The sequence below is a fragment of the Theileria orientalis genome, chromosome 4, assembly GCF_000740895.1.
Source record: "Theileria orientalis strain Shintoku DNA, chromosome 4, complete genome".
Classification (NCBI taxonomy): Eukaryota; Apicomplexa; class Aconoidasida; order Piroplasmida; family Theileriidae; genus Theileria; species Theileria orientalis.
Genome location: NC_025263.1, coordinates 180086 through 202203, shown reverse-complemented (window position 1 = coordinate 202203; position 22118 = coordinate 180086). Strand labels below are relative to the sequence as shown.

The following is a 22118-nucleotide window of genomic DNA, read 5'->3' as shown; positions in this document are numbered from 1 at the left end:
TTGGATTGGTATGAATCACTAAATTAGCAATTTTTATATGTGTGTAGCACTATTTATTAATTAAAGGTTCTTACTTCTACACATTAATTTTATTTGTTTAGTATTTTGTATAAAATAGTTTTCTTAAAATATTGGCAGTATTTCCTGGCTTTTATTTGATCAAGAAACTTGTTCGTGTTTTTTGATCTATACTTTATGTGTTGAATTTGTTTGTCATTTAATTAATATATATGTGCCAATTATACTTAGTATCCGTATTTTTATATTTGTAAATAAATTTAGCTCTTTGATAATTATATTGTTTTATTGGTATGTTTTTAAAATGATTGTATATAAGCGACGTAATCCAGGAGCAAAACTGAAGAAAAATAATATTGAAATAAAAAATGATAGTCAAAGAACCTCTTCATTGAGTACAGAGTATCAATCAGAAATTGGTAAGCTATCTCGGGTTGATACAATTGATGATGATGTGTCAGCCAAAACGACGCCTGAAGACCCCTCGATCAACCATGACCCATTGAACGACTTTACAGCACATTTTTCTAAAATATTATCATACGTTTTTTCTAAAAAGGAATCGTTGAAGCGTGATTCGAAGTTACAAGAGCTGTTGAAACTGGTTTTTTCGGATTTTTGTAGCATAGAGCACCAATATGTGCAAGGCATGAGAGAGCTGAGCGAAAGAATAGATTTGTCATCAGGAGGATATTCAGATGATTCAATTATGATGGTAAAATGGTTTAAAACATACATTAAAAGGTTGTCGGACAACCACCGGGATTTCGTGGAAGCAATATCAACTGAATGTGTGTTGGAGGACACGAATCAAAAACTTTATGAAATTAACAAGCAGATAAATGAATTGAAGAAGGCATTGGAAGAATACAAGTCAGATCGCACAAAGTACATTTCAGGGTTGAAAGAAATGTATTTAAAGGCTAAATCGAAAGTATCGATTTGTCTGGAAGCTACACACCAGGCGCCCTCGATAAAGACGTCAGTGCACAAGACACTGATACCAGTGATACTAAATTTCGTAGAAGTAACGAATCTGGTGGATAAAAGCGATGAGTTTAAGTTTTTTGTGAGCTTCAACAACAAAGTGGATTCATTAGTAAACACGTTGATGGACCTGGAACGGAAGAAATCAGCAGAGATCAAGGACTCGTTGGCAAAGTTTGTGGTCTACGAAACCTCTAAATTGAGGAACCTGCAATATGACCTGAACGAAATGATAGATGAGTTGAACAAGGATCGACCAATAATAAGCTTCGAAGAAGAATATGTGAATAAACAGAAGGAGTGGATGCCAAAGATAGGCCAATGTAGATCTTTAGAGCTGCAGAATGGTGTAGATAAGGTAAGAATATATAGATACATGGATAATGAAATATTCTTAGGATAAAAATGAAGGATATACATCAGCAACAATACAGCCACCATCAATTAAAGTGATATGTAAGATTGAAAGTAGTTTGGAAAGGTAGGAGATAAAACAAAAAAAATAACTAAAAATGTTATTTAGGTTCATAGAGTATGTTTGGGGAAAAAATCAAGTTATATCACTGAAGGAGTTCTCAGAGGAAATGCAATCATCGCTAGTAAGGCAAATATTCTGCGAGATTGTATCAAGGAACGCAGTAGAAAACCCAGAATTGAAATCAAAGTAAGATGTTAAGATAGTTGAATAAATACATAAATATATCAATGACATGAGAATGAATAACAAATTTTTAGAGATAAGTTCCAGTTACTGGCAGACATGGTGAACTTGGTGCTGATGGTGTCGGAAAAACAGTCAGACTACTGGACGGGGTACTCAGTGATGAAGTTATCTGATAGAATTTACACAGTAGTGGACAGTGAAGAAGATGAAAGGTGTTATCTGTGGTCTATGATAGGCACAAACAACTACTGGAAAAAAAGAGAATTCTGGGAAGAGTGCCTAACAATAATAATATCAATGGACCTGAAGGCAATGTTTGAAACGCTGGGATCTTTGAGCCCAGGAGCGAAGAAAATAGAATGTGTGCCGATCACAGAAGACCCCTTGACGTTCCAAGAAAGAATGTACAAGTACGGAATACCGGCACTGGAGTGCGAAGAGATAGTTAATAGGGTATGCAAGAACCTGAGGATGCCACAAACATACACAGAAGCAATAATACAAGTTTAAACAAAGCAGATCGTCAAGATTAAAGGTGATTAGAAAATAAGCAGTTTTAATCAGGACGTAAAATAAAAAGCTCACGAATTTCACAGAGCGCCAGAAGAGGTCGTCTGTCTACAACTGAGCAACATTTAGAAAAAATTAATTTAAATAAAACTAAAAATACATGGTATTTGTTGTATGGGATCAGAAGAGCGAATAAAAGTAAAAATTATGTGACAATAGTAAAGAAATGGACGAGGTGCCGTCCATACTGAAAGGTGTAGATATATTTGCACTGCTGGACATAAGAGTAGATGAAAACGTAGACGTAGAAGAAAGTAAAAAGAATTTAAGAAGATCTTTCCTACAGAAGGCAAGAAAATACCACCCAGATAAGCAAAGCAAGCACACAGGAAGAGATGAGCAGAACGACGTGGAGTTTATAAGAATTAAAGCAGCATTTGACTATTTGCATGAGAAAAATAACTTTACACTGCTTTATAATAAGGTATTGTCAGAGTTAAGAGCAAAGAGGAGAAGGTTAGAGAGATCTAAGGATATCGCAACAAAGCAAGCATCGTACCTGGACTCGCTCCTGAAAAGAGAGAAGGAAGCTGAGGAAAGAAGAAAGGAACAGCAGCGTGAAGCATACGGACAGGAGAGTAGGCATAAATACGAAGAAGACTACTATGACGAAGTGTTCGCATCGACGCAGAGGCAGCAGAGGGAGTTGGACCCGTCGCTAGGGCAGCTGATCGTGGCAGCCAAGACGCAGGAAATAGCAAACGGGTCGGAAATAAACTGCCTCCTGATGAGCAGCCACTTCCCAACTCTCTTCGACAACTACGGGCTGGTGAGCGTGGAGCCACTGGAGTTCATCGACACGCAGGCGGAGAAGAACGTGCGAATCGGGAAAATATACTTCACGTCCGAGGAGCACGCAGTGAGAGCACTGCTGCACTACCGAAGCAACAGAGCGAAGTTCAGGTGCGACCTTTACGCGCTGGCGCTGGGAAAGGACGAGCCGGCAGCGAGGGCGGCGAACGAGGCAGAGGCGTTTGAAAGGTACGAAGAGGCTGTGCTGAGGAGGTTCAGACTGGTCAAAAACGTAATATAATGACAAACCTAATAACTAAAATGTAATATAGTAATAGGAAAGTTATATGCGCTACTTAATTCCGCGTCTTGCGTAGGGGTCGGGGTACCACCGGTAGGACTCGCAGAGTCCGATGTCATTGTAGTACCCAGGCAGGTGCTCAGAGCCGTCGTAGATCTCTACAAGTAAATTAGAGGAGTAGATTGAATGTTCATATAGCGAATGATGCCAGTAGGTTAAAGAGCAATTAGATAAGATGGAAATAGGTATCTGGTGTAATATGGAGTACCCTGAGAAATATCACGAGTGTTATTCAGTCCTTCCAACTCCTCAGTGTAGAGCCACCTATTAGACCAGAGGTCAAGAAGGCGCGATGCTTTGTGTTCAGTGTTGATCTATGGCCATTACGTAAGTGAGTGGATAAATGGAAGGTACCTCCATTGATGGGTCCACGACTATGTTGTCGATCCTCAGAACGGTCACCCAGTGTCGGACCCTGAATAGCTTAGAAAGTGGGATACAAACCTTAAAAATCTGGATATTCTTCTCGATTTCCTGTACTTGAAGCTAAGTTGGTCTCCACACAGTGTCTTGAAAAGGTGTGTAAGGAAGGTGCTGACAAAAGTACCTGTTGCTCAACTGTAGCCTCCACCTTGGCGTAAGGCACCCTGAAATGACTTGTAAGTGGAGTGAAGATACGTGGGTTTCCCTATTATCGTCCAGTGCTTCGATCCGACCAGCAACACTGTTCCAAAAGTCACTTTGTCCCCTGTTTTCGGTGAGATAGCTACTAAAGTACCAGCGTTCCTCCTTTTCAGCCTCTCTATCTGAACAATGTCCCCCTTGGTAACCTGAGTATGAGTAAAGGAAATCAAATACCTTGTGCTGGTGTATGGGACTAGATTTGAAAATGCAAAAGGTTTCAACCTTCATGTTCCTCACGTCCTCGACGACTGACGCAGGGGGATACACATCAAAGTTATGGGACTCGTCAAGTTCAATTTTCATGGGCACATATTCCTGACAAATGTTACTTCAGTCACACAAATACCTTTTCATCCTCCTTGTAAAACACTTTATCATTTCTGGTCCTCGGTAAATTCTCATGAAGAACAAACATACAGGTAGGCTGACCAGTTGGATTAAAGTAGTAAGGCTGTCGCCACTTCCGCGCTATTTTCACCTTATTCTTTCTAGAGCGCGTGGTCCTTTTCCACCTCAGTTTCAGGTCTCTGTACGTTTCAAACAGGTTCATGTCCTTGTCGACGTCTTTTGTGGGATGAATAGGGACCCTCGGTGGATTCACCTTGGCCCTTTTGTGCTTGCCAATTATGAACTCCTAAAACTCAATATATCTGATGTAAACGAACAAATTTGTGGCCTATCTGCCTCCTGGGTTTATGAGTAGCTATATTTCTACGATCATTGAACAAATGTGTATGGAAGGATTTGATTTTATAAAAACTTGGGATGTGTGTATTAAAAAAAGTTAAGGAGTGAATATTCCTCCCAAAATTAAAATTAAACAGAGTTTGTATGCGATTTTCATATAAATTAGGTTTTTTAAGGCAAAAATACGAATTGGAAATATTATATTTAAACAAAGAAGACAGTTTGTTGAACATTTTTAAATTTCATCGAACTACAGGCCACCTTCTTCCATTATATCAAATAAAAATTAATTATTTTATGAATAAATTAACAGTTGGAAACATTATATACGGTTTTAGTACAAAGTCAAAACAGATTTTAGAATGATAAAGTAGACTATGTGCAGTTGAAAAAATTAAATGTGCTACCTTCTTCAGTTCATTTATAAACAAACTAAAAATTATGTACAAAATAAAAGTTATTTTAAATATTATTAAGTGAATATTGCCACAGAATAATGTAGCGATATTGACACGATGAATTTTATCACATATTACAGTTATTTAAAGATAATTATTTTGAAATATTTTATTCACATGTATAATAGTATAATCGTTAATTTTTAACTTAAAAATGAAGTTAGATCCATCGCATTTTTGTTACTTAACAAATACGGAGTTCCGCGTTCTCACGGCAATAGAAATAGGCATGAGAAACCACCAATACATCCCAGTGAGCCTAATTACAACCATGGCAAACCTGAGATCGGTCGGAATGACGAATGTGATTTCTTCCCTGCTTAAGGCAAAGCTGATAGTCCACTGCGGAAAGGTGTACGACGGATACAAACTGACGTTTCTGGGCCTGGACTACCTGGCGCTGCGAGCGCTGTCAAAAAGAGGAGTAATAGCGTCAGTAGGAAGAAGAATAGGAGTGGGAAAGGAGGCAGATGTGCACCTGTGTAAAGATACATCGGACAATTTGGTAGTGTTGAAGTTCCACAGACTAGGTAAGAGAAAAATAAATAAAGCACCGTAGGACGCATATCATTTAGATCAGTGAAGAATAATAGAGACTACATGGGAAACAGAAAGCACGCAAGCTGGATGTACCTGTCACAGCTGGCAGCGAAGAAGGAGTATTCGTACCTGTCGAACCTGTACGACGAGTCGTTCCCAGTGCCAGAGCCAATAGATTTCAACAGACACGTTATCGCAATGAGATACATAGACGGAATACCACTATCGCAGGTACGCCGCAAGATGGACAAAAGTTGTAGGTAAGGGAGATGGGAAGCCCGAAGAAAGTGCTGCACATAATAATGAGCCTGATAGTAAAACTGGCGAGACTGGGAATAATACACGGAGACTTCAACGACTTTAACCTGATGATCAACGAGGAGGGAAACAAAGTGACAGTGATAGGTAGGTGTGCACAGATAAAGGAAACGCGTAGATTTTCCACAAGTGGTCTCGGTGTACCACGAAAACGCAGAGTTCTACTTCGACAGAGACGTGAGGTCGGTGGTGGAAATGTTTAAAAGGAAGTTTAAAATAGATGTGGTAGAGTTCCCAAAGTAAGACTCAGAATAGTCCCAGTACAGTAACATTAGTAATATTATCAGTACTAGTAACATTGGTAATCGTAGCAGTGCTAGTTACACCAGTAATAGTAATGGTGTGGAAATAATTTAATTGTAGGTTCAGTGATGTGGTAAAAACAGTCGATCAGTCTAAGGTGGAGAAGCTGAAGGTGGACATAAGTAGCCTCGATAATGAGTTTCTGAACGACGTCTTTCAAAATTTGAGGCAGGAGGTAAGCAGTGAGCGTAGCAAACGAGATCAATGCAATATAGGCACCGGAAGGAAGAAAGGACGCTGATCAAGTGGCAGAAGATATGGATGACTTGAAAATAGAAAGTGAATACTACGATATCAAGGAGCTTAGTTCGGATGAAGACTTAGATAAATATAAGCAAAGTAGTGACGCAGATGAAGTATCGGAAAATATTAGCTACTACACGGCAGGGGATGTAGCCTATACGACGTATGGTGATATGGTTGATGATGATGATGATGATAAGGATATGGTTGATTCTAATGATAAGGATATGGTTGATTCTAATGATAAGGATATGGTTGATGGTGATGATGACGACCTTGAAAATAATATGGACGATGCTAATGATAAGGATATGGATGATGGCAGCGATGATGACGCAATTTGCAAGACTAATGGTGGTTTGAAATCTGATAATGGCCACGGTGAATCTGATGAAGACGATTCAGATTACGATGATTATGAAGATTCTGAAAATGGTGACCGACATGAGGATGGTGATGGTGACGGTGAATCTGAAGAAGGTGATGATGATGGTGATAAGCGAGAGGGGAAGAAGCACATACAAATATGGAAGCCACACGTAAAAAGGTAATGTACTTAGGCTAACATTACCAAAATTTAGGGTGGGAAACAGAGCATATGGAAGAAGATTGAAGTCAAAAATGAAAAATAAAGCAAAATCGGAATCTAAAAAGGATCGTAAGCAAAGGAAAATCAAAGATAGTATAAATAACATAAGAGATGTATGGTGAGATGAAGGTGTGATGAAAGTAAGACTGCATGGCTGGTATAATGCGTAGAAAACGTGTACTGTGCAGTAAATAACGTTTAAATAAAAGTGTAATCAAACGTGGAGTAAAAAAAGCGTAATCAAACGTGCAGTAAATAACCTGCAGTAAACAAACGTGTAAATAAACCTGAAGTAAATAAGGTGCAATAAATAGCCTGCAGTAAACAAACGTGGAGTAAATAAAGCGTATATCGACATGTAACGCGTCTGGTAACACATTAAAGAGAACCAGGAATAGGAATGCTGGAAGGATCAGGAGAAGTCATGTACTTGGGAAAAACATAACGGTTACCCAAATCCTTCTCAAGCTCAGGAAAGGAAGAGTCGTCCTTCTGAGAGTGAGTCTTATCAAGAATGCCCATCTTGGTGAGAACAGACTTAAGCTCCTGAGACTTGCCGGACCTGTCAAAGCGATGAGAGTCGTCAACAACAACGTCCTCGAAGGAGTTGCTGTTCCTGATGAGAGCGTCGACGAAAGTGGACTGGCGCCCAATGGGATCAAGCTCGCAGTTCAAAGAAGGCTTGAACTCGCGCTTAATCTTGTGAACGACGTCGCCAGGAGCCTCAGGAGGAGCCCGGAAGCCGTTCTTGTCGTAAAGCTCAGCGAGAGGCCTGATGTTGCCGACGTTGTTGCGGTCAATATAGGCGATCCTAGTCTCAGGCACAACGACGTTGCTGGAAGCGAAGACGTGAGCGCCGTTGACGTTGCTGCCACTAGTCCTGCTAAGATTGCCGCCATGGGCGTTGTTTAATTGGCCGCCACTAACGTTGTTGAAATTGGCGCCACTATTGTTGAAGTTGCCGCCATTAGTCCTGCTAAGATTGCCGCTATTGGTGTTGTTGAAATTGCCACTGGTGTTGTCAGTATCGACGCCATGAGTGCCCTTGAAACTGCCAACACTGGAGCTGTAGAGTTTGCCGCCAGTATTGTTACTCGTGTTGCCGTGAGAGGCGCCGATATTGGCGTCATGGGCGTTGAAGCCAGATCCGTTGCTGCCGCCGAGAGCGCCGTTGAAGCGAGGTCGCTCCCTGGACTTTGGAAGAGGCCACGAACCCCTCGAAGCGTCGTTGGGAGCGACGCGAGAAGGCTCGCCATTGAGGCCGACCTCCTTGGTGGAAGGAGGCTTGGAGGAGTCCTTGCGACCAGGAAAACGAGAGTTCCTGGGAGGATGAGGGTCAGAGTGACCCTTGGAAAACCGCGACCTGCGAGACTGAGAAGACCGAGGAGGCTTCAGAGAAATGGAAACCGTGGACTCGTCGGACTCAAAAAAAGGAACCATCACCTTCTCAGACTTTTTGCCTGACTCGTCAACCTTGAGAGAGGAGTCGGCAGAAGATCTATTGCCATTTTTTTTCATCAGATCAATAGTAAATCAAAAATAGCATCGCAGTGAAATAAAGTTAAATCGTCAAAATTAAATCAACTAAACCAAACGGAAAGAAGAAAAGCAAGCTTAATTTTAAAAATTTGAGATTATTTTACAAAATTATGCAGCAAATAAATCAGTAAATTATTAAAACTATATTAAAATAAATGACCGAATTTTGGTCTAAAATTGAAACAGTGAGTGAAAACAGTGAATATATTGAGTGAAACGTATTGGAAACATAAATCAAGTTTAACCGAAAACGAGAAAGGCGAGACTACGGAAATACGAAAAATAAAACCGTGAAACGCCAGTGATTCCAAGTAAATTTAATAAACCCTTAGTTTCAGAGTCGTGAAGTAAAAATAAAAAATAATCAGTACATGGTCGGTGAGATGTTGTGAGTGCAAAAAGGCAGATGGGGATGCGGAAATTTATAAAACAAAAAGTGCCACACTACAGGCAACTGGGCTGTTTTTAAACCCGTTTTGACAGTCCAGATTTGATTTAATATTAGGGGTGGTAAAAGATAGTACTAGATTGGGGCCTGTGCCATCCTTCCTTTACATATTGGCCTAGATCAGGCTGATTCTAGGTACATTTGTCCTGCTTCGATGTATATATGGCACATTTATATGTATGAGTAGGTATAAACAGTAGACTTTAAATTATTTAAGCAAATATACGTGTATCCTCCCAGAAACGGTGGCAACACACATTTGACATGTGTATGGACTACACAGCCATATATAATATATTTAATTGTATTAAACTGCACACGTAATTTTTTAATAAACTCTACATAATATACATAAGAGTGCTATCAATTTTTAAAAGGATAAGGGAGCCGATCTGTAGGATTTATGCTGATCAGAAGGTTGTGTTGCTTAGTCGCGTCGGTATGTCATAAATTTAACATAAAGTTTTAGATTACACCACTCAATACTAAGATCCAACCCAATATAGGTTTTAATCACACAGTTAAAACTTTAACGAGAAGATATACCACAACGCCCTTAAAAACAATGAAGATTGGCACACATAACGGTTATTTCCACGCGGATGAAGCCCTGGCGATTTATATGCTGAGGCTCTTGCCGGAATACAAAAACGCGGAGGTAGTGAGAACAAGAGATCCCGCAGTTCTGGACAACTGCGAAATCATAGTGGACGTAGGAGGAGTCTACGGTGAGTTTTAGAAAGAGATAATGAGGATTCAGATCCCTCGAAGCACAGGTACGATCACCACCAAAGGGAGTTCAACGACCACTTCGACGAAGAGCACAAGGTGACGAAGCTGAGCTCAGCAGGACTGGTGTACAAGCACTTCGCAAAAAGAATTTTCAAGGAGGTGTACAACGTCAGCGACGATGAGACAGTGGAGTACCTGTACACCACGATCTACGACAGGTTCATAGAGTCGATGGACGCAAACGACAACGGAGTAGCACTGAGCGACGGGGAGCTTAAGTACAAAATAAGCACGGACCTGCCAAACAGAGTGTCACGCCTGAACCCATCGTGGAAGGACAAAGAAGTGAAGGACGTAGACGTAACGTGCTGCAATGCATAATGATGATGTAGGAGAGGTTCATGAAGGCAGTAGAACTTACGGGGCAAGATTTCGAGTAAGCGTATCCGCGAAATAAAAACATGTAGTTACTTTGTGAGCAACGAACTGAACGTAAACCGAAAACAGTTATGAGCACGGTGTAGGTCATACTTCCCGCAAAAACGCACCTGGAAAAGGCACTGGAAAAGAGGTTTGAAACACACAAGTCGGGGAAAGTGATAGAGATGATAAAGTCGTGTCCATTCTCAGTAGGTTGATTGTTTTAACAATGAAACTAGGGCTTCCTCTACAAACACGAGGATGAGCACGGCTTGAATGACAAGGACAGAGTGCTGTATTACCTAACATTCGACGAATCATCGAATCAATGGTTAGAAGGAAGAGGAAATGATCAAGTGTGTAGGAGGTCCACCTGTATCAAGGAAAAGGGAACACAGTTTAAGTCTAGGTTGCCATTTCCAGAGCACCTGAGAGGTGAGTGATCAGCGCTTAAAGTAACAATCAGGGCTCCGAGATGAGAATCTGGAGAAGGCATCGGGAATCCCAGGACTGACGTTCATCCACGCAACAGGGTTTACATGTGGAGGGAAAACGAAGGTAAAATAAAAAAAGCGACTATAATTAAAATGTCCATAAATAAAATAAAGATAGCTAGCACAAGATTATATTGACGACATTAAAGTTAAACTGAAAAATTTATAGGAATCAATACTGAAATTGATTGAAATGACACTGGAAGGTAATTAAGTGGACTTGGTGAGTTCACTTGGTGTCACCGTCAATGAAGGGGCAAATGTAATAATACAAACTAATCTCTTCAGACATGTTCCAACTAATACTCGTTTTAATTAAAAGAGCGCCGTTCTCCTTGATCATTACCTTACTAGTGTCAGAAATCTTAAGACCATTCGTGACGCACTGAATGCACTTGGTGGAGTACTTGTACAGGTGGGTCTTAGTGATCCTGTAGTCCTCGAAAATGTTCTTGTCAAAGGAAAAGTCCCATTGAACAATAATGGCAGAGTTCTCGCGACTCTGGCGAATATGAGTGCGTGAGTGAGTGAAAAACGTACCATGCCGAGAATGTGAGAGGAGTTCTGAGTGGGAGGAGTGACCTCGAGAATCATGCGAGTGGAAGTGGCGTCAGTAGTAACATCAGAAAAACAAGAATAGAGAAGCTTAGGCTAAGAAAAGGGGTGTGAAGTGAATGCGTGACTTACACAGATGGTGAAATAGTCGTACTTGTGAATGTTGAAAAATAAGTCCTCAAAGGGAATGTTCAGCTGAAAAAATGTTAAGTGTGTGAATAGCTATATAAGTAAGTAGGTATTAGGGTACAGGGGTAGCAGAAATTGTCTTGAGCTTGCAGAGTAAAAACTGAGCAGTGTCGCTAACATATTTGTACTTGTCCAAGTTGGAGCAGGTGCCCCTCAAAATAATCTGCTTCTCCTCGAAGTTGTAAGACACAGAAATCTCATGCTAAAGGGAAAAAATGAGTAAACGACATAAGTACATTCTGAGAAAACATGCTAACACAGATTAAAATGGCCTGAAGAGGAACTGCGACGTCAATAGTCTCAGAGTTGCTGCCAGGCTCCTTGACGAAAGTGTATTTCTTCAAGTGGTCCTTGGAGAGACTGATGCAAGTGTACATGGACTGCCCCTCCATCATAGATTGAATCATAAAATCTGAAAAGTGTGTAAATTGAATGAAAAAACTAACAGTCAGGCTTGAAAACGAAGTGAACGTAGAAAAGACTCTTGACCTGAGTTGAGAAGTGATCGGAGCCACGGAAAAGTGACACATTGCGATCTAAAAGAAATTAAATTGTGTAAATAGAAACGGTACTGTTGGTGGGACTGATGGAGAGGAGGACTAGCTTGAGAAATCCGGAAGTTTTGAATACACATTCAATGTTAGATTTGGAGTCAGTGTCCTTAGGCAAATAGTCGAAGAAACTGGGAGGATTCCTATCAGAAGAAGCAGCCGGAGTTGGCGCGGACTGAGAGGAGAGAATTCTGCTCCGTTTAATGACGAACTGGGACATGGCTGGAAAAATATAAACTAAAATAAAACACAGCCGTGGTGAAGACCGCACACTAAAAATGATTGATAATTAAAATAAAAGTTTGAATGAAAATTCTGATAAGAATAAAATGTATTTTATGTATATGTATTTGTGTTAATCGTAATATTTTTGCAGTGTTTTCCCTAAAACAGCAGATAGCTCAAAATGGAAGTAAATACATATTTTTAAGTAAAAGTCGTGTAAAGTGTAGAAGTAAACAGTGTATTAATAGCAGTGTGTATAGAGGAAGAAAGGATTCTTTTGTAAAATACGGATATGTTACCCCAAATTATTCAAATTACCTGGAAGCAAATAAAGTAATAAATACTAAACCGGAAGGAGAAAAATTGTTGAATATATTGTCAATAGAAACTAGTTTTGACGACACATGTGTAGCAGTAGTTAGAAGGTAATAAGAATGTTGAAATAATAATTGGCACAGTGACGGGAAGATACTGTCAGAAGGATCATCATCGCAAGCACACATAATAGAGGAGTTCGGAGGAATAAAGCCATTCACATCAAGAGACACACATATGGAAACAATAGAATCACTGTGCGATAAAGTGATGAAGGAATCAGGTAAGCTATGAGGTGTAAAAGGTAAACATAGGACTAAAAATGGAGGACATAAATGAGATAGCAGTGACGAGAGGGCCAGGAATGGAGCTGTGTTTGAGAGTGGGATACAATTTCGCAACAGAGCTGTCGAAGAGGTACAACATTCCGCTGGTTTCCGAAAACCATATAGCCTCCCACTGCTTGTCACCAATGATAACAGACCATCAGTACAAGCACATGGGAAATGGCATGCAGGAAAAGTCAGAGGTGTGAGTAAATGGAGCTCATGGGCTTTAGGATTTAAAGTACCCGTACCTGGCGCTTCTGCTATCAGGAGGGCACTCGCAAATATACATGGTGGAAAATCCGTCATCGTTTCACCTAATGTGTGATACGCAAGACCAGTTCGCAGGATCGGTATTAGATAAGTGTGCAAGGTATAACTAGGCTTGCTAAAAGGATATGATTAAACACAAACGCATTAAATAAAATTGATTATTAGGGAGCTGGGCCTAGAGATAGAGAAGGGAGGAGGGCCGGAGTTGGAAAAGGCAGCAAAGCAAACCAACATATCGCAGTTCAAGTTTACACTGCCGAGCAAGACGAGCAGCTATCTCCAGTTCTGGTAAGTAAAAATTAAAGCATAAACAGGCGTTTAGCTTTTCGGGAATACAATCGCAGCTTAAAGAAGCAATAAAAACCACCTTAAACAAGTGGAAGATGTCAACAGTGAAGGAGTTACCGAGAGATATAATAAATCAATTGGCCTACACGGCGGAGTCAAGTACGTTGAAACGAGTGGAACAAATAAATGTAGCACTGTTTGATAAGGTATTGGACGTGTTGGACAGAGCAATGGACATATCAAGGACATTCTTCCCAATAAGGCAAGTGGTAGTAGTAGGAGGTGAGTGTAGGCATATACTCGTGCAATTGAATATGTATTGTGTGTGTACCAACATATGTGTAGTTACATATGAATGTGTAACTATATATACATAAGTGTATATAAATGTGTGATCAGGTGTGGCTGCAAACAATACGCTCAAGAACATGATATTTAATTTGTTATACGATACTGATGATTCAGTGCTGTATGAGAAGCAGAAAGTATTTTTGAGAAAAGTGCATCAAATAGTATTGAGGTTCATAAGAGGAGATAGGTACACGTTGACAGAAGATAACCCATACCGCCTAATGTTTGAAAAATTTAGCAGAAAGGTTAAAAGCCTGGATGAGTACATCCATTACCTGTGGAATCCGGACCTGATGCCGGAGTTGTTGATTCCAGGAAGGCTGGAAAAGGTGGGAACGAAGCACAAGAACGAGCTGTACAAAGGAATGATATACCTGTACCTGAAGCAGCTGAACATGAAGAGGCTCCTGAGAATAAAAAGAGCAATAAGGAGGGTGGACAAGAGTATGGCGCTGCTGGAGCCGTCGAAGTACATACTGCAGAAAATCAGGAACGATAAGAAGTCACCCTGCTTCACAATATCGCTGGAGCCGCAGCAAAGCAGAAGATGGTACCTGTACAGCACAAGTAAAAAGTACTCGACGGACAACGCAGTGATGATAGGATTCAGCCTAATAGAAAAACACAGGTGAGCGTTAGAAGAAGTAACGTAGGTGCAGAATGGGATTCAGAACCGTCAGGACGCAGGACAAGATAGACGGAAAGGACGTGCTGCCGAGGTGGAACCTCGGAGACAGGAAAAACTGGGAACTCCTGTCGGACATATCTAAAATAGACGCACTGATAACATATTAATCCTTCTTAGTTATGCGATCCACGCTAGAGTAGTCAGGGTCAAACTTCCGGTCCTCGTAGTTGCCGACGAAGCGAACGTCGTCGACCTCCCAAATCTCCGGAGTCCGAACGCCGTAGAACCTGCGAGCCTCGTCCTCAGCCTTGCGAGCGACGATGAACTTGTAAAGCTTCCGGAGCTCGCCGAGCTCGTAGAAGTAGTAGTCAGCCTTGTGCTGCTTCTTCAGGCGGAGAGGAACCTCGTCGACGAGCTCGGGAGAGGTGATGCGCTCGATGAGCTCGCGCTTCTCGTGCTTGTCGCGGTGGTAGAGGAAGTACTTGGAGACCCAGGTCCGCTTGCGAAAGAGGTCGTGGATCAGCTTGGACTTGACGGGCTTGTGGACCTCCTCGAACCAGTAGTCGAAGCTGACGTAGTAGGGAAGGGGGACCATGAGAAGGCCCCTGAAATTGCGGACGCGGGAGCCGCGAACGGGGAGAATGTCGACGACGCGCACGTGCTCCTGGATCTCGATGAGGTCCTTGGAGCGCTTGTCGATGAAGGCCGAGGAGAGGTAGCACCAGCGCTTGCGCCGCATGGGCAGGGCCATGGGATTCGTGACCCGGAGGTTCTCGTTGTCCCGGAGCCCGAGCTTGATCCTCTCGGCAGCCAGGTTCACGAGGTGCTTGTAGTAGGAGAACAGCTTCACGCGCAGGAAGCAGTTCTCGGGCCACGAGTCCATGGAGAGCTCGAGCTTCTCGTCCATCAGGTAGGGGAGCCTCAGGTCGTCGCCGGGCTTCCAGGGCTTCTCAGGGATCAAATTGATGCTGTAGTCCTCTTCATCTGAGTCTTCGGATCCGCTCTCGTCCGTTGCACTAACGCCACTGTTTTCGCCCTGAATCTGATCCGAATTTTCGGTGCCGTAAGCCCGTTTAGAGTACCACTTCGATGCATAGGAATCCAGGGCCTTATTACCAAGATTCTCTCCAGAACCGTTCGATGTTGACTCAAGTTTTAGATCTTTACGTGAATTATATGATGTGTTGGATCCGTTTTTTGCGATTCTCAAAGTGTATTTGTTGCGATTATTAATAAAACACCTTGAAGGAAGGACATTGAGGTGTGTATGAGATCCAAGCTTTAAATTTGAATTAAAAGGTATAAATTCATTTATTCCATTATGATTTAAGTTATTATTGTATTTGAAGTGGTTTATCTTCGCTTTTAAAGATAATACAGAGACGCGTCGTTGTGGAATCTCTGTAAAAACAAGTAACCACAGAATAAATGAAATACATAACATTGAGTTTACATTGTACAAATAAAACTATATTAAACTGTGCTTTTACTATTCAAAGCATCCTGATATAAAATGAGAATAGGAATGAGAGACCCTATATTACACACGCGCAAAGTGAACTACATTTTAAAAGTTAACTGTCCATTGTGAAATATAATCCGGAGGCTTTCTGCTCCTTGTCCTTGACGGAGTCGTATTTGTTGATTCTGGGCCTGTAGTTGGTGGGATCCCTTCTGAAAGTGACGTCCAAGGACTTCAGGAATCTGTTGAAGCCTACAGCCAAAGGCTCAGGGCTGAGTGCAGTGGCCCTTATCCTAAAGAAGCATTAATATATTGGCTGCTAAATTTACCCTGGCTCCCCCTCGAAAACGATAACCCTGTTGGCCAGGTAGGTGGCCATAATGAAGTCATGCTCAACGATGAAGGTGGTCTTCTTTTTATAAAGCGTAAACCTAAAAGTGACGGTGACGGGGCAGTCAGTACCTTTTTATGACCCTGCTCGCAGTAATACGCTGCTCCGAGTCCAGGTAGGCGGAAGGCTCGTCAATGAGGTAAATGTCAGCGGGCTTGCCGAGAACCAGAATGATGGCCACCCTTTGCAGCTCTCCTCCCGATAAATTTTTGACCTGCTGGTCCAACAGGTTTTCTATCTGCATAGGCTTTACCACGTCTGCCTGGAAGTTTGGACAGAGGAACGAATCCTTGATTTTCATCAATAGGAGCTGCCTGAGCGTGCCGTCGAACTTGGCAGTTATGGTCTGCGGCTTGTAACTCACTGACAGTTTGGGCATATACTCGTCGGCCTCCTTGTCATCCGATTCCAGTATTCCAGCCAGCATTCTGAGTATTATTCATTCAGCCAAAACGTACTTTATGAAGGTAGTCTTCCCAGTGCCGTTCTCGCCCAGAAGAACGAGGATCTCCGAGTCGTTGAAGTCCCCTTCCATCACTGTGAGAGAGAACGAACCCAGGGTCTTCTTCAGTTTAGGGTACTTGTACGAGTGCAGCATCTGTGCGTCAGTCGTTAAATTGGGCAAACAAACCTCAATTTCCTCCAAATCTACGTCGGTGGCAACCTTGAACGTAAGGGACTCCTCCCTAAACCTCAGGTTCTCTGTGGGAATAAAGCCTAATTTATAGTTATAAATGTATAATGTGGGTGAGCCAACCGTCTAGAAATATGTTGATGCCCTCCCGAACGCTGAAAGGGGAAGTGACGACTCCATATACCGATGGTTTCCCCCAAAGGCAACACACGTAGTCAGAGAGGTAGTCGAGGACCGAAAGGTCGTGCTCGACCACGATTATGTACCGCTCGTGGTGAATCTGCTGCCGAATGACCCTGGCGGCAATTATCCTCTGCCGAATGTCGAGGTAGCTGCTCGGTTCGTCAAACATGAGGACGTCAGCGTCGACGAGAATCGCTACGCAGATCGCGAACCTCTGGAGCTCCCCTCCTGAAAGCTCCGAGACCTTCCTGTTCAGGAGGTGCGACAGTTCCAGGGTTATGATCAAGTCCTGGCCGATGCCCTTCTTGTCCTTGGCCTCCAGGATCTCCCCGACGAGCCCGGTAACCTACGCCAAGTTGCGCGTGTGTCAAAGTACCTGTTTGGGTATGTTGTCCACGTACTGAGGTTTAACAGCCGTGGTCAGGTTATCCTCCAGCATTTTCGTAAAGTATCCCTGGAGCTCCGAGCCCCTAAAGTATTGCAGAATCTCCGCCCAGTCGGGAACACTGTCGAATTTTCCCAAGTTCGGTTTCAGCTTTCCTGACAAAACCTTCAGCGCAGTCGATTTACCGATACCATTTGTGCCGACGAGACCCAGAACCTACATAGAGTCTAATTAACTGAAAAGGGCATACTTGTCCGGGCCTTGGGACTGGAAGCCTGTGTAACTTGAATGTGTTAGGCCCAAATCGATGAGTGGTATCCTTACCCAGGTCCCTGGGCAAATTAATAATGGTAATGGCCTCGAAAGGACACTTCTTTACACAAATACCACATCCGATACACAAATGTTCAGAAATAAATGCGATCTTACTAGTCGGTTCAACCAGTATACACTGTTTCCCTAAAAGCAGAGTTAAGTCAACATATACAATTTTATGAAAAATGAATAAAATAAAAATTAATTAAATATTAATAGTCGTACCTGTTTTTGTCACAGGGCATGAACGTCTACATTCTTGACGACATTTTTTGGGCTTACACTTATCGCTAGAAACGATAGCGATACGGAGTTTATTTTCACCCATACCACTGTCATTTGACTTATTCTTATCCTGCCTCCTCATTTTTTGATAGAAGAATGTAAAACCAACAAAAATAAATAATAATAACAATAAGCAATGATTGAAAGTGTAACACAATAAAGTGGAAAAAATCACTTTTAATTTTCTAAAATTATTACTTTAAGTGTGTGTATATTAGTTATTTTATTAAGAACATATTGTAGATTTGCAAAAGGTAAGTTGTTTATGGTAAATATTGTATCTTATCGCTATTACATATAGTCATGAATGAAATGTACCATAAGTTTTAAAATATTGGATTTAAACTATAAGTTCAATCATGAATGAGAGTAAAATTTTAAAGAAGAATAAGGTGAAAGTTAAAAAGAGAAAAAGCAATGAACCGGTTGAACTCCCAAACAATGTATCATTCAATCCATATAGGAACTATAAGCCGCCTAACACATCTGGAGTATCGAAAAAAAGGATAGCCAGAGACCCGAGATTTAGTGATTTCTCGGGAAAACTGAACATAGAAATGTTCAAAAAGTCGTATAACTTCTTGAATGAGATGAGGAACGACGAAGTGAAAGATATAATGGCAGCAATTAAAATCAATAAAAAACATGGCCCAGATAGCGTTAAGGGAATAAACGCATTGAAAAAAATAGAACACCTGAACATTGGAAGCACAGATGAAGCCAAGAGAGCACTGGACAGATATAAAACAGAAAAGGCACAACTCGAAAAGAATGAAGAGTTGAGAGACCTGAAGAAGTCACTGATCAGAGAAGAAAAGGAAAAAATAGAAACAACAGGAAAGAAACCATACTATTTCCCAGACAAAAAGGTAAAGAAATTGTATAAAGAAATGCAGAAGAAGAAAATAGAAGAAACAATGAAATCAACAGCAATCAACTACGGACCAAATAGGTCAATACATAAAAAACTGGAGTCGAAGAGCAGAAGAAAGCTTCCGAAGGAGCGTAAACACGACGCAATACCGAAATTTAGAGATGTGTAAAATAAATTTTGTAAATAACAGCATATTTGTGTAGATAAGTGGCTGAGTAGTCCCACCCCATGGGTAATCTGATAAATCAGAAATAAATATTGGTATATATCGTAAAATGACCACAAAGGAGCTGGTAAATAGAGTTCTGAGGTGGAGTGAGTTGCTGAAAAGCAACAAGTACCCTCCACTGGGCAACGAAGTAGCAGAAGGACCGAAGAGCAAATTCACAAACTTCTCACTGCAACACATAATGGAAAAGTACAACTTCCTGCCTTCGCTGATGGTAAAGAGGGAGTTCCTGCTGTCGATGGCCGCAAAGAACCCGGAACTGGTGAAGGATGCATTTTTTGGAGATAAGTTCAAGTACTACGTGGAAACGGACCTTCCACCGCCGGAGGAGGTGCCAGTAGCAAAGGAAGAAGCGAAACCACACTAGGAGATAACATAGAGTTAATATGGATGAATTTTAATTGTACATATTAGTCACTGGTTAAATTGAGGGAGTTTAGAGCGTCGTCACGCTGCCGGTTGAGGGACTCGACCCGCTTGTTGTAAAACTCCTCGTCCTCAGGGTCGAGCCACTCAGTGGGCTCCTCCTTAAGTTTCTCCCTCATGTACTCCTCGCGCTCCCTGGCACCGCGCAAACGACGCCACTCGAAGAAGGGGACGTGAAGAACCTTGTATCCCATCCTGGTGAGAAGGCGGTGCTTGAGCTTGGTGTAAGCAGTGTACTTAGTGCTGTTGGAGTAAAAGTGGGAGGGGCCGTCAACCTCGATGGCAATGGGCCTCTGGTCACCAGTGGGAACGTTGCCATTCTCATCGGCAAGAGGACCGCTGAGTTTTTTGGTCAGCTCCCTTATAATTTCCTGCTTCTGAAGCTGCTGCTCCTCAGTTAACTCTTCAGGAGTGGAATCGAGTTGAAAAGGGGGAGAGGGCCTGGGAGGTTTGGAATCCTTGGTTGACTTGGACATCCATTTAGAATCCAGGTCAGGTTGAGAATCATCAGACTTGGCTTCAGCGTTAGTATTAACGGTGTCAGAAAAATAGCGTGAGAAGAAGGAAGGAAATAGACCTTTTTTGGCACCCAAATACGATAATCTGTATTCCCTACCACAAAGTGTGATCAAATTAAGATTTTTAGAAATGGTTAAAGGCAATCTCGATATCATGATAATGAAATTTATAATTAAATTTATGAATAGAAAACGAATAATAATTATATGTCTTTGAAAATTAATAAGTAAATGGTAGGAATCATTGTTACAAATGGGGAATAGATAACTAAATTTTAGCATATACTGAGCAAACTTTTTATTTTTACTGTAATATATTCATCAGAAAAGTAATAAGATTTGTTTTGTAAGTTTATTCCTTGTTGTGTGACCATTATAGCAAAAATATGCTTTTAGGACAAAATGTTGACCTTCTACAATAAATCGGAGTTTAAATTGTTGTAAATTTATATATTAAAAACAATAGAATACTTGCTATATGATTTCAAAATTGTTGATGGTTTTGTTTTAATTTTCTTTCTTTTTTTCACATGTGTGGGTACACATATTGTTGCTTATTTTGAAGAAAGATTACACACATCGAAGAACTGATCTTCTATTATGATTACACATTTATAGTATTATATGTTTACACTTAACTAATAACATTTGACAATAATACATGTATTAATATAAGTATATTGATGTGTCTAAATATGGATTTTAAAAATGATTATAAAACATATGATTTTAAGTTCAAGAAGGACGAAAATCTAGAAAATGGATGTAAACTTGGAATTATTAATTTAGAAAGGATGGATACGAGACTGCCAGACGATGACAATCCGTCATCTAAAATACAACTAAAGAGTAGGTTTAAATAACCCTTATGAATAATGTAGAATACCTATCGCAAATAAAGTATATGAGAAACTCTAAGGAACCTGAATCAAATTCGTATAAATTTGAAAGCAATACAACATTTAAGTCATTTGAATCACAAGACACAAGGCCCATAAAAAAAGAGGTAATGAGATAGCATAATAAAAAGAATTGCAGGACAGGCTCAAAAAACTCGAAAAGAGTTTGTCTGGAATACAAAGTAGCGCTGAATTGAAGAGGACTTCAATATTAGAAGTATGACTAATTTCTAATACTGAACCTTTAGGAAATTTATCAAAAGATAAATAAATTGGAAAACAAAATATTAGATTCAGAAGAGTTTTCAGTTAAAAAGATAGAAACGATTAATAAAAAGGTTAACAAAGAATGATACATCTGATATGTTTAGATTGAATCGTTAGAAACGTCAATAGATAACATTTATAAAAAACATGAAAACGTTCTTAACGAAAAGGCGGAAGCCATAGACAACATTTGTGAAAAGTAAGAAATTATTAATAATAGCGATTAATAGGTTTCACGATTCCCTATCAAAGGAACATGAGAACTGGTTAACAGGGGAAAAGAATATATTGGAGAATGTAAACAAACAAATTAACGCAATGAAGTAGGTTCAATTATAAGTAACAATTTGTAGAGATGAGATATCGGAAATGAAAACAATAAAAACGGATATTATATCAAATTTTAAGTTGTACACAGATGTTGAACTTCCTAATTTTAAGGAAAAAATAGAAAAGACAAGCACAGCAATATACACAATGGAAGAAAGGTGAGTTTAAAGAAATATAAAAAGGTGTGTAGAGTAATAAAAAACACAGCAGAAGATCTGTTAACACTGGCGAATTTTATCAAAGAAGAAGATGAAAAAATGTTAGACAATACTTAAATGAATAAAAATTAAATAGAAACGACTGGAAGGATAAGATGAAGGAAGCAATAAATAAGGAGCTGAAACATTTGCAAATGGAGATAAAAAAGGTACGGAATCCTAAATGTAAACAATACACAGGAGTGTGAAGAGAGAGAAGATACACAAAAAAAGCTAATCGTACTAATGGAAGAAACAGTGAAAAGATTAGAATCACCTCTGTAAAACAATTGTA

At 40.6% G+C, this 22118-nt stretch overlaps 13 protein-coding genes across 13 annotated transcripts; 8 read left to right on the top strand and 5 right to left on the bottom strand.

Annotated features, from left to right (window-relative positions):
* Positions 1-322: 322 nt before the first annotated feature.
* TOT_040000090 (conserved hypothetical protein) lies at positions 323-2179 on the top strand (the record flags this gene model as incomplete). Its single annotated transcript, XM_009693715.1, has 4 exons — positions 323-1363; positions 1404-1486; positions 1529-1669; positions 1741-2179. The coding sequence occupies 4 exons, from the start codon at positions 323-325 to the stop codon at positions 2177-2179; spliced, it is 1704 nt and encodes a 567-aa protein (XP_009692010.1).
* A 226-nt stretch (positions 2180-2405) lies between these two features.
* Positions 2406-3272, top strand: TOT_040000915 (uncharacterized protein; the record flags this gene model as incomplete). Its single annotated transcript, XM_009693714.1, has 1 exon — positions 2406-3272. The coding sequence occupies one exon, from the start codon at positions 2406-2408 to the stop codon at positions 3270-3272; it is 867 nt and encodes a 288-aa protein (XP_009692009.1).
* A 215-nt stretch (positions 3273-3487) lies between these two features.
* On the bottom strand, positions 3488-4876 carry TOT_040000088 (50S ribosomal protein L21; the record flags this gene model as incomplete). Its single annotated transcript, XM_009693713.1, is given in 5 exon segments — positions 3488-3646; positions 3687-3818; positions 3837-4271; positions 4303-4590; positions 4622-4876. 5 exon segments carry the CDS (start codon positions 4874-4876, stop codon positions 3488-3490), a joined length of 1269 nt encoding a protein of 422 aa, XP_009692008.1.
* Positions 4877-5255: 379 nt separating this feature from the next.
* On the top strand, positions 5256-7056 carry TOT_040000087 (uncharacterized protein; the record flags this gene model as incomplete). Its single annotated transcript, XM_009693712.1, has 7 exons — positions 5256-5631; positions 5661-5872; positions 5902-6046; positions 6078-6198; positions 6323-6437; positions 6478-6601; positions 6911-7056. The coding sequence occupies 7 exons, from the start codon at positions 5256-5258 to the stop codon at positions 7054-7056; spliced, it is 1239 nt and encodes a 412-aa protein (XP_009692007.1).
* Positions 7057-7472: 416 nt separating this feature from the next.
* Positions 7473-8612, bottom strand: TOT_040000086 (conserved hypothetical protein; the record flags this gene model as incomplete). Its single annotated transcript, XM_009693711.1, has 2 exons — positions 7473-7962; positions 8290-8612. 2 exons carry the CDS (start codon positions 8610-8612, stop codon positions 7473-7475), a joined length of 813 nt encoding a protein of 270 aa, XP_009692006.1.
* A 1034-nt stretch (positions 8613-9646) lies between these two features.
* TOT_040000085 (uncharacterized protein) lies at positions 9647-10800 on the top strand (the record flags this gene model as incomplete). The annotated part of the gene is given in 7 exon segments (XM_009693710.1): positions 9647-9809; positions 9821-10173; positions 10206-10249; positions 10281-10305; positions 10338-10442; positions 10473-10668; positions 10700-10800. The coding sequence occupies 7 exon segments, from the start codon at positions 9647-9649 to the stop codon at positions 10798-10800; spliced, it is 987 nt and encodes a 328-aa protein (XP_009692005.1).
* Positions 10801-10956: 156 nt separating this feature from the next.
* Positions 10957-12242, bottom strand: TOT_040000084 (conserved hypothetical protein; the record flags this gene model as incomplete). Its single annotated transcript, XM_009693709.1, has 7 exons — positions 10957-11229; positions 11268-11378; positions 11415-11477; positions 11533-11673; positions 11708-11883; positions 11918-12007; positions 12044-12242. The coding sequence occupies 7 exons, from the start codon at positions 12240-12242 to the stop codon at positions 10957-10959; spliced, it is 1053 nt and encodes a 350-aa protein (XP_009692004.1).
* Positions 12243-12328: 86 nt separating this feature from the next.
* Positions 12329-14432, top strand: TOT_040000083 (uncharacterized protein; the record flags this gene model as incomplete). The annotated part of the gene is made up of 8 exons (XM_009693708.1): positions 12329-12672; positions 12706-12845; positions 12877-13091; positions 13122-13261; positions 13327-13449; positions 13484-13608; positions 13642-13731; positions 13849-14432. 8 exons carry the CDS (start codon positions 12329-12331, stop codon positions 14430-14432), a joined length of 1761 nt encoding a protein of 586 aa, XP_009692003.1.
* Positions 14433-14591: 159 nt separating this feature from the next.
* On the bottom strand, positions 14592-18165 carry TOT_040000082 (RNase L inhibitor protein; the record flags this gene model as incomplete). Its single annotated transcript, XM_009693707.1, has 10 exons — positions 14592-15829; positions 16008-16183; positions 16220-16352; positions 16381-16709; positions 16740-16879; positions 16913-16998; positions 17039-17444; positions 17475-17699; positions 17734-17942; positions 18024-18165. 10 exons carry the CDS (start codon positions 18163-18165, stop codon positions 14592-14594), a joined length of 3084 nt encoding a protein of 1027 aa, XP_009692002.1.
* Positions 18166-18442: 277 nt separating this feature from the next.
* TOT_040000081 (uncharacterized protein) lies at positions 18443-19126 on the top strand (the record flags this gene model as incomplete). The annotated part of the gene is made up of 1 exon (XM_009693706.1): positions 18443-19126. One exon carries the CDS (start codon positions 18443-18445, stop codon positions 19124-19126), a length of 684 nt encoding a protein of 227 aa, XP_009692001.1.
* A 106-nt stretch (positions 19127-19232) lies between these two features.
* On the top strand, positions 19233-19553 carry TOT_040000080 (conserved hypothetical protein; the record flags this gene model as incomplete). Its single annotated transcript, XM_009693705.1, has 1 exon — positions 19233-19553. The coding sequence occupies one exon, from the start codon at positions 19233-19235 to the stop codon at positions 19551-19553; it is 321 nt and encodes a 106-aa protein (XP_009692000.1).
* Positions 19554-19596: 43 nt separating this feature from the next.
* On the bottom strand, positions 19597-20286 carry TOT_040000079 (uncharacterized protein; the record flags this gene model as incomplete). The annotated part of the gene is made up of 1 exon (XM_009693704.1): positions 19597-20286. The coding sequence occupies one exon, from the start codon at positions 20284-20286 to the stop codon at positions 19597-19599; it is 690 nt and encodes a 229-aa protein (XP_009691999.1).
* A 539-nt stretch (positions 20287-20825) lies between these two features.
* On the top strand, positions 20826-22108 carry TOT_040000078 (conserved hypothetical protein; the record flags this gene model as incomplete). The annotated part of the gene is made up of 10 exons (XM_009693703.1): positions 20826-20979; positions 21012-21136; positions 21169-21246; positions 21278-21367; positions 21401-21495; positions 21527-21619; positions 21650-21784; positions 21817-21885; positions 21921-21993; positions 22025-22108. 10 exons carry the CDS (start codon positions 20826-20828, stop codon positions 22106-22108), a joined length of 996 nt encoding a protein of 331 aa, XP_009691998.1.
* Between the last annotated feature and the right edge of the window lie 10 nt (positions 22109-22118).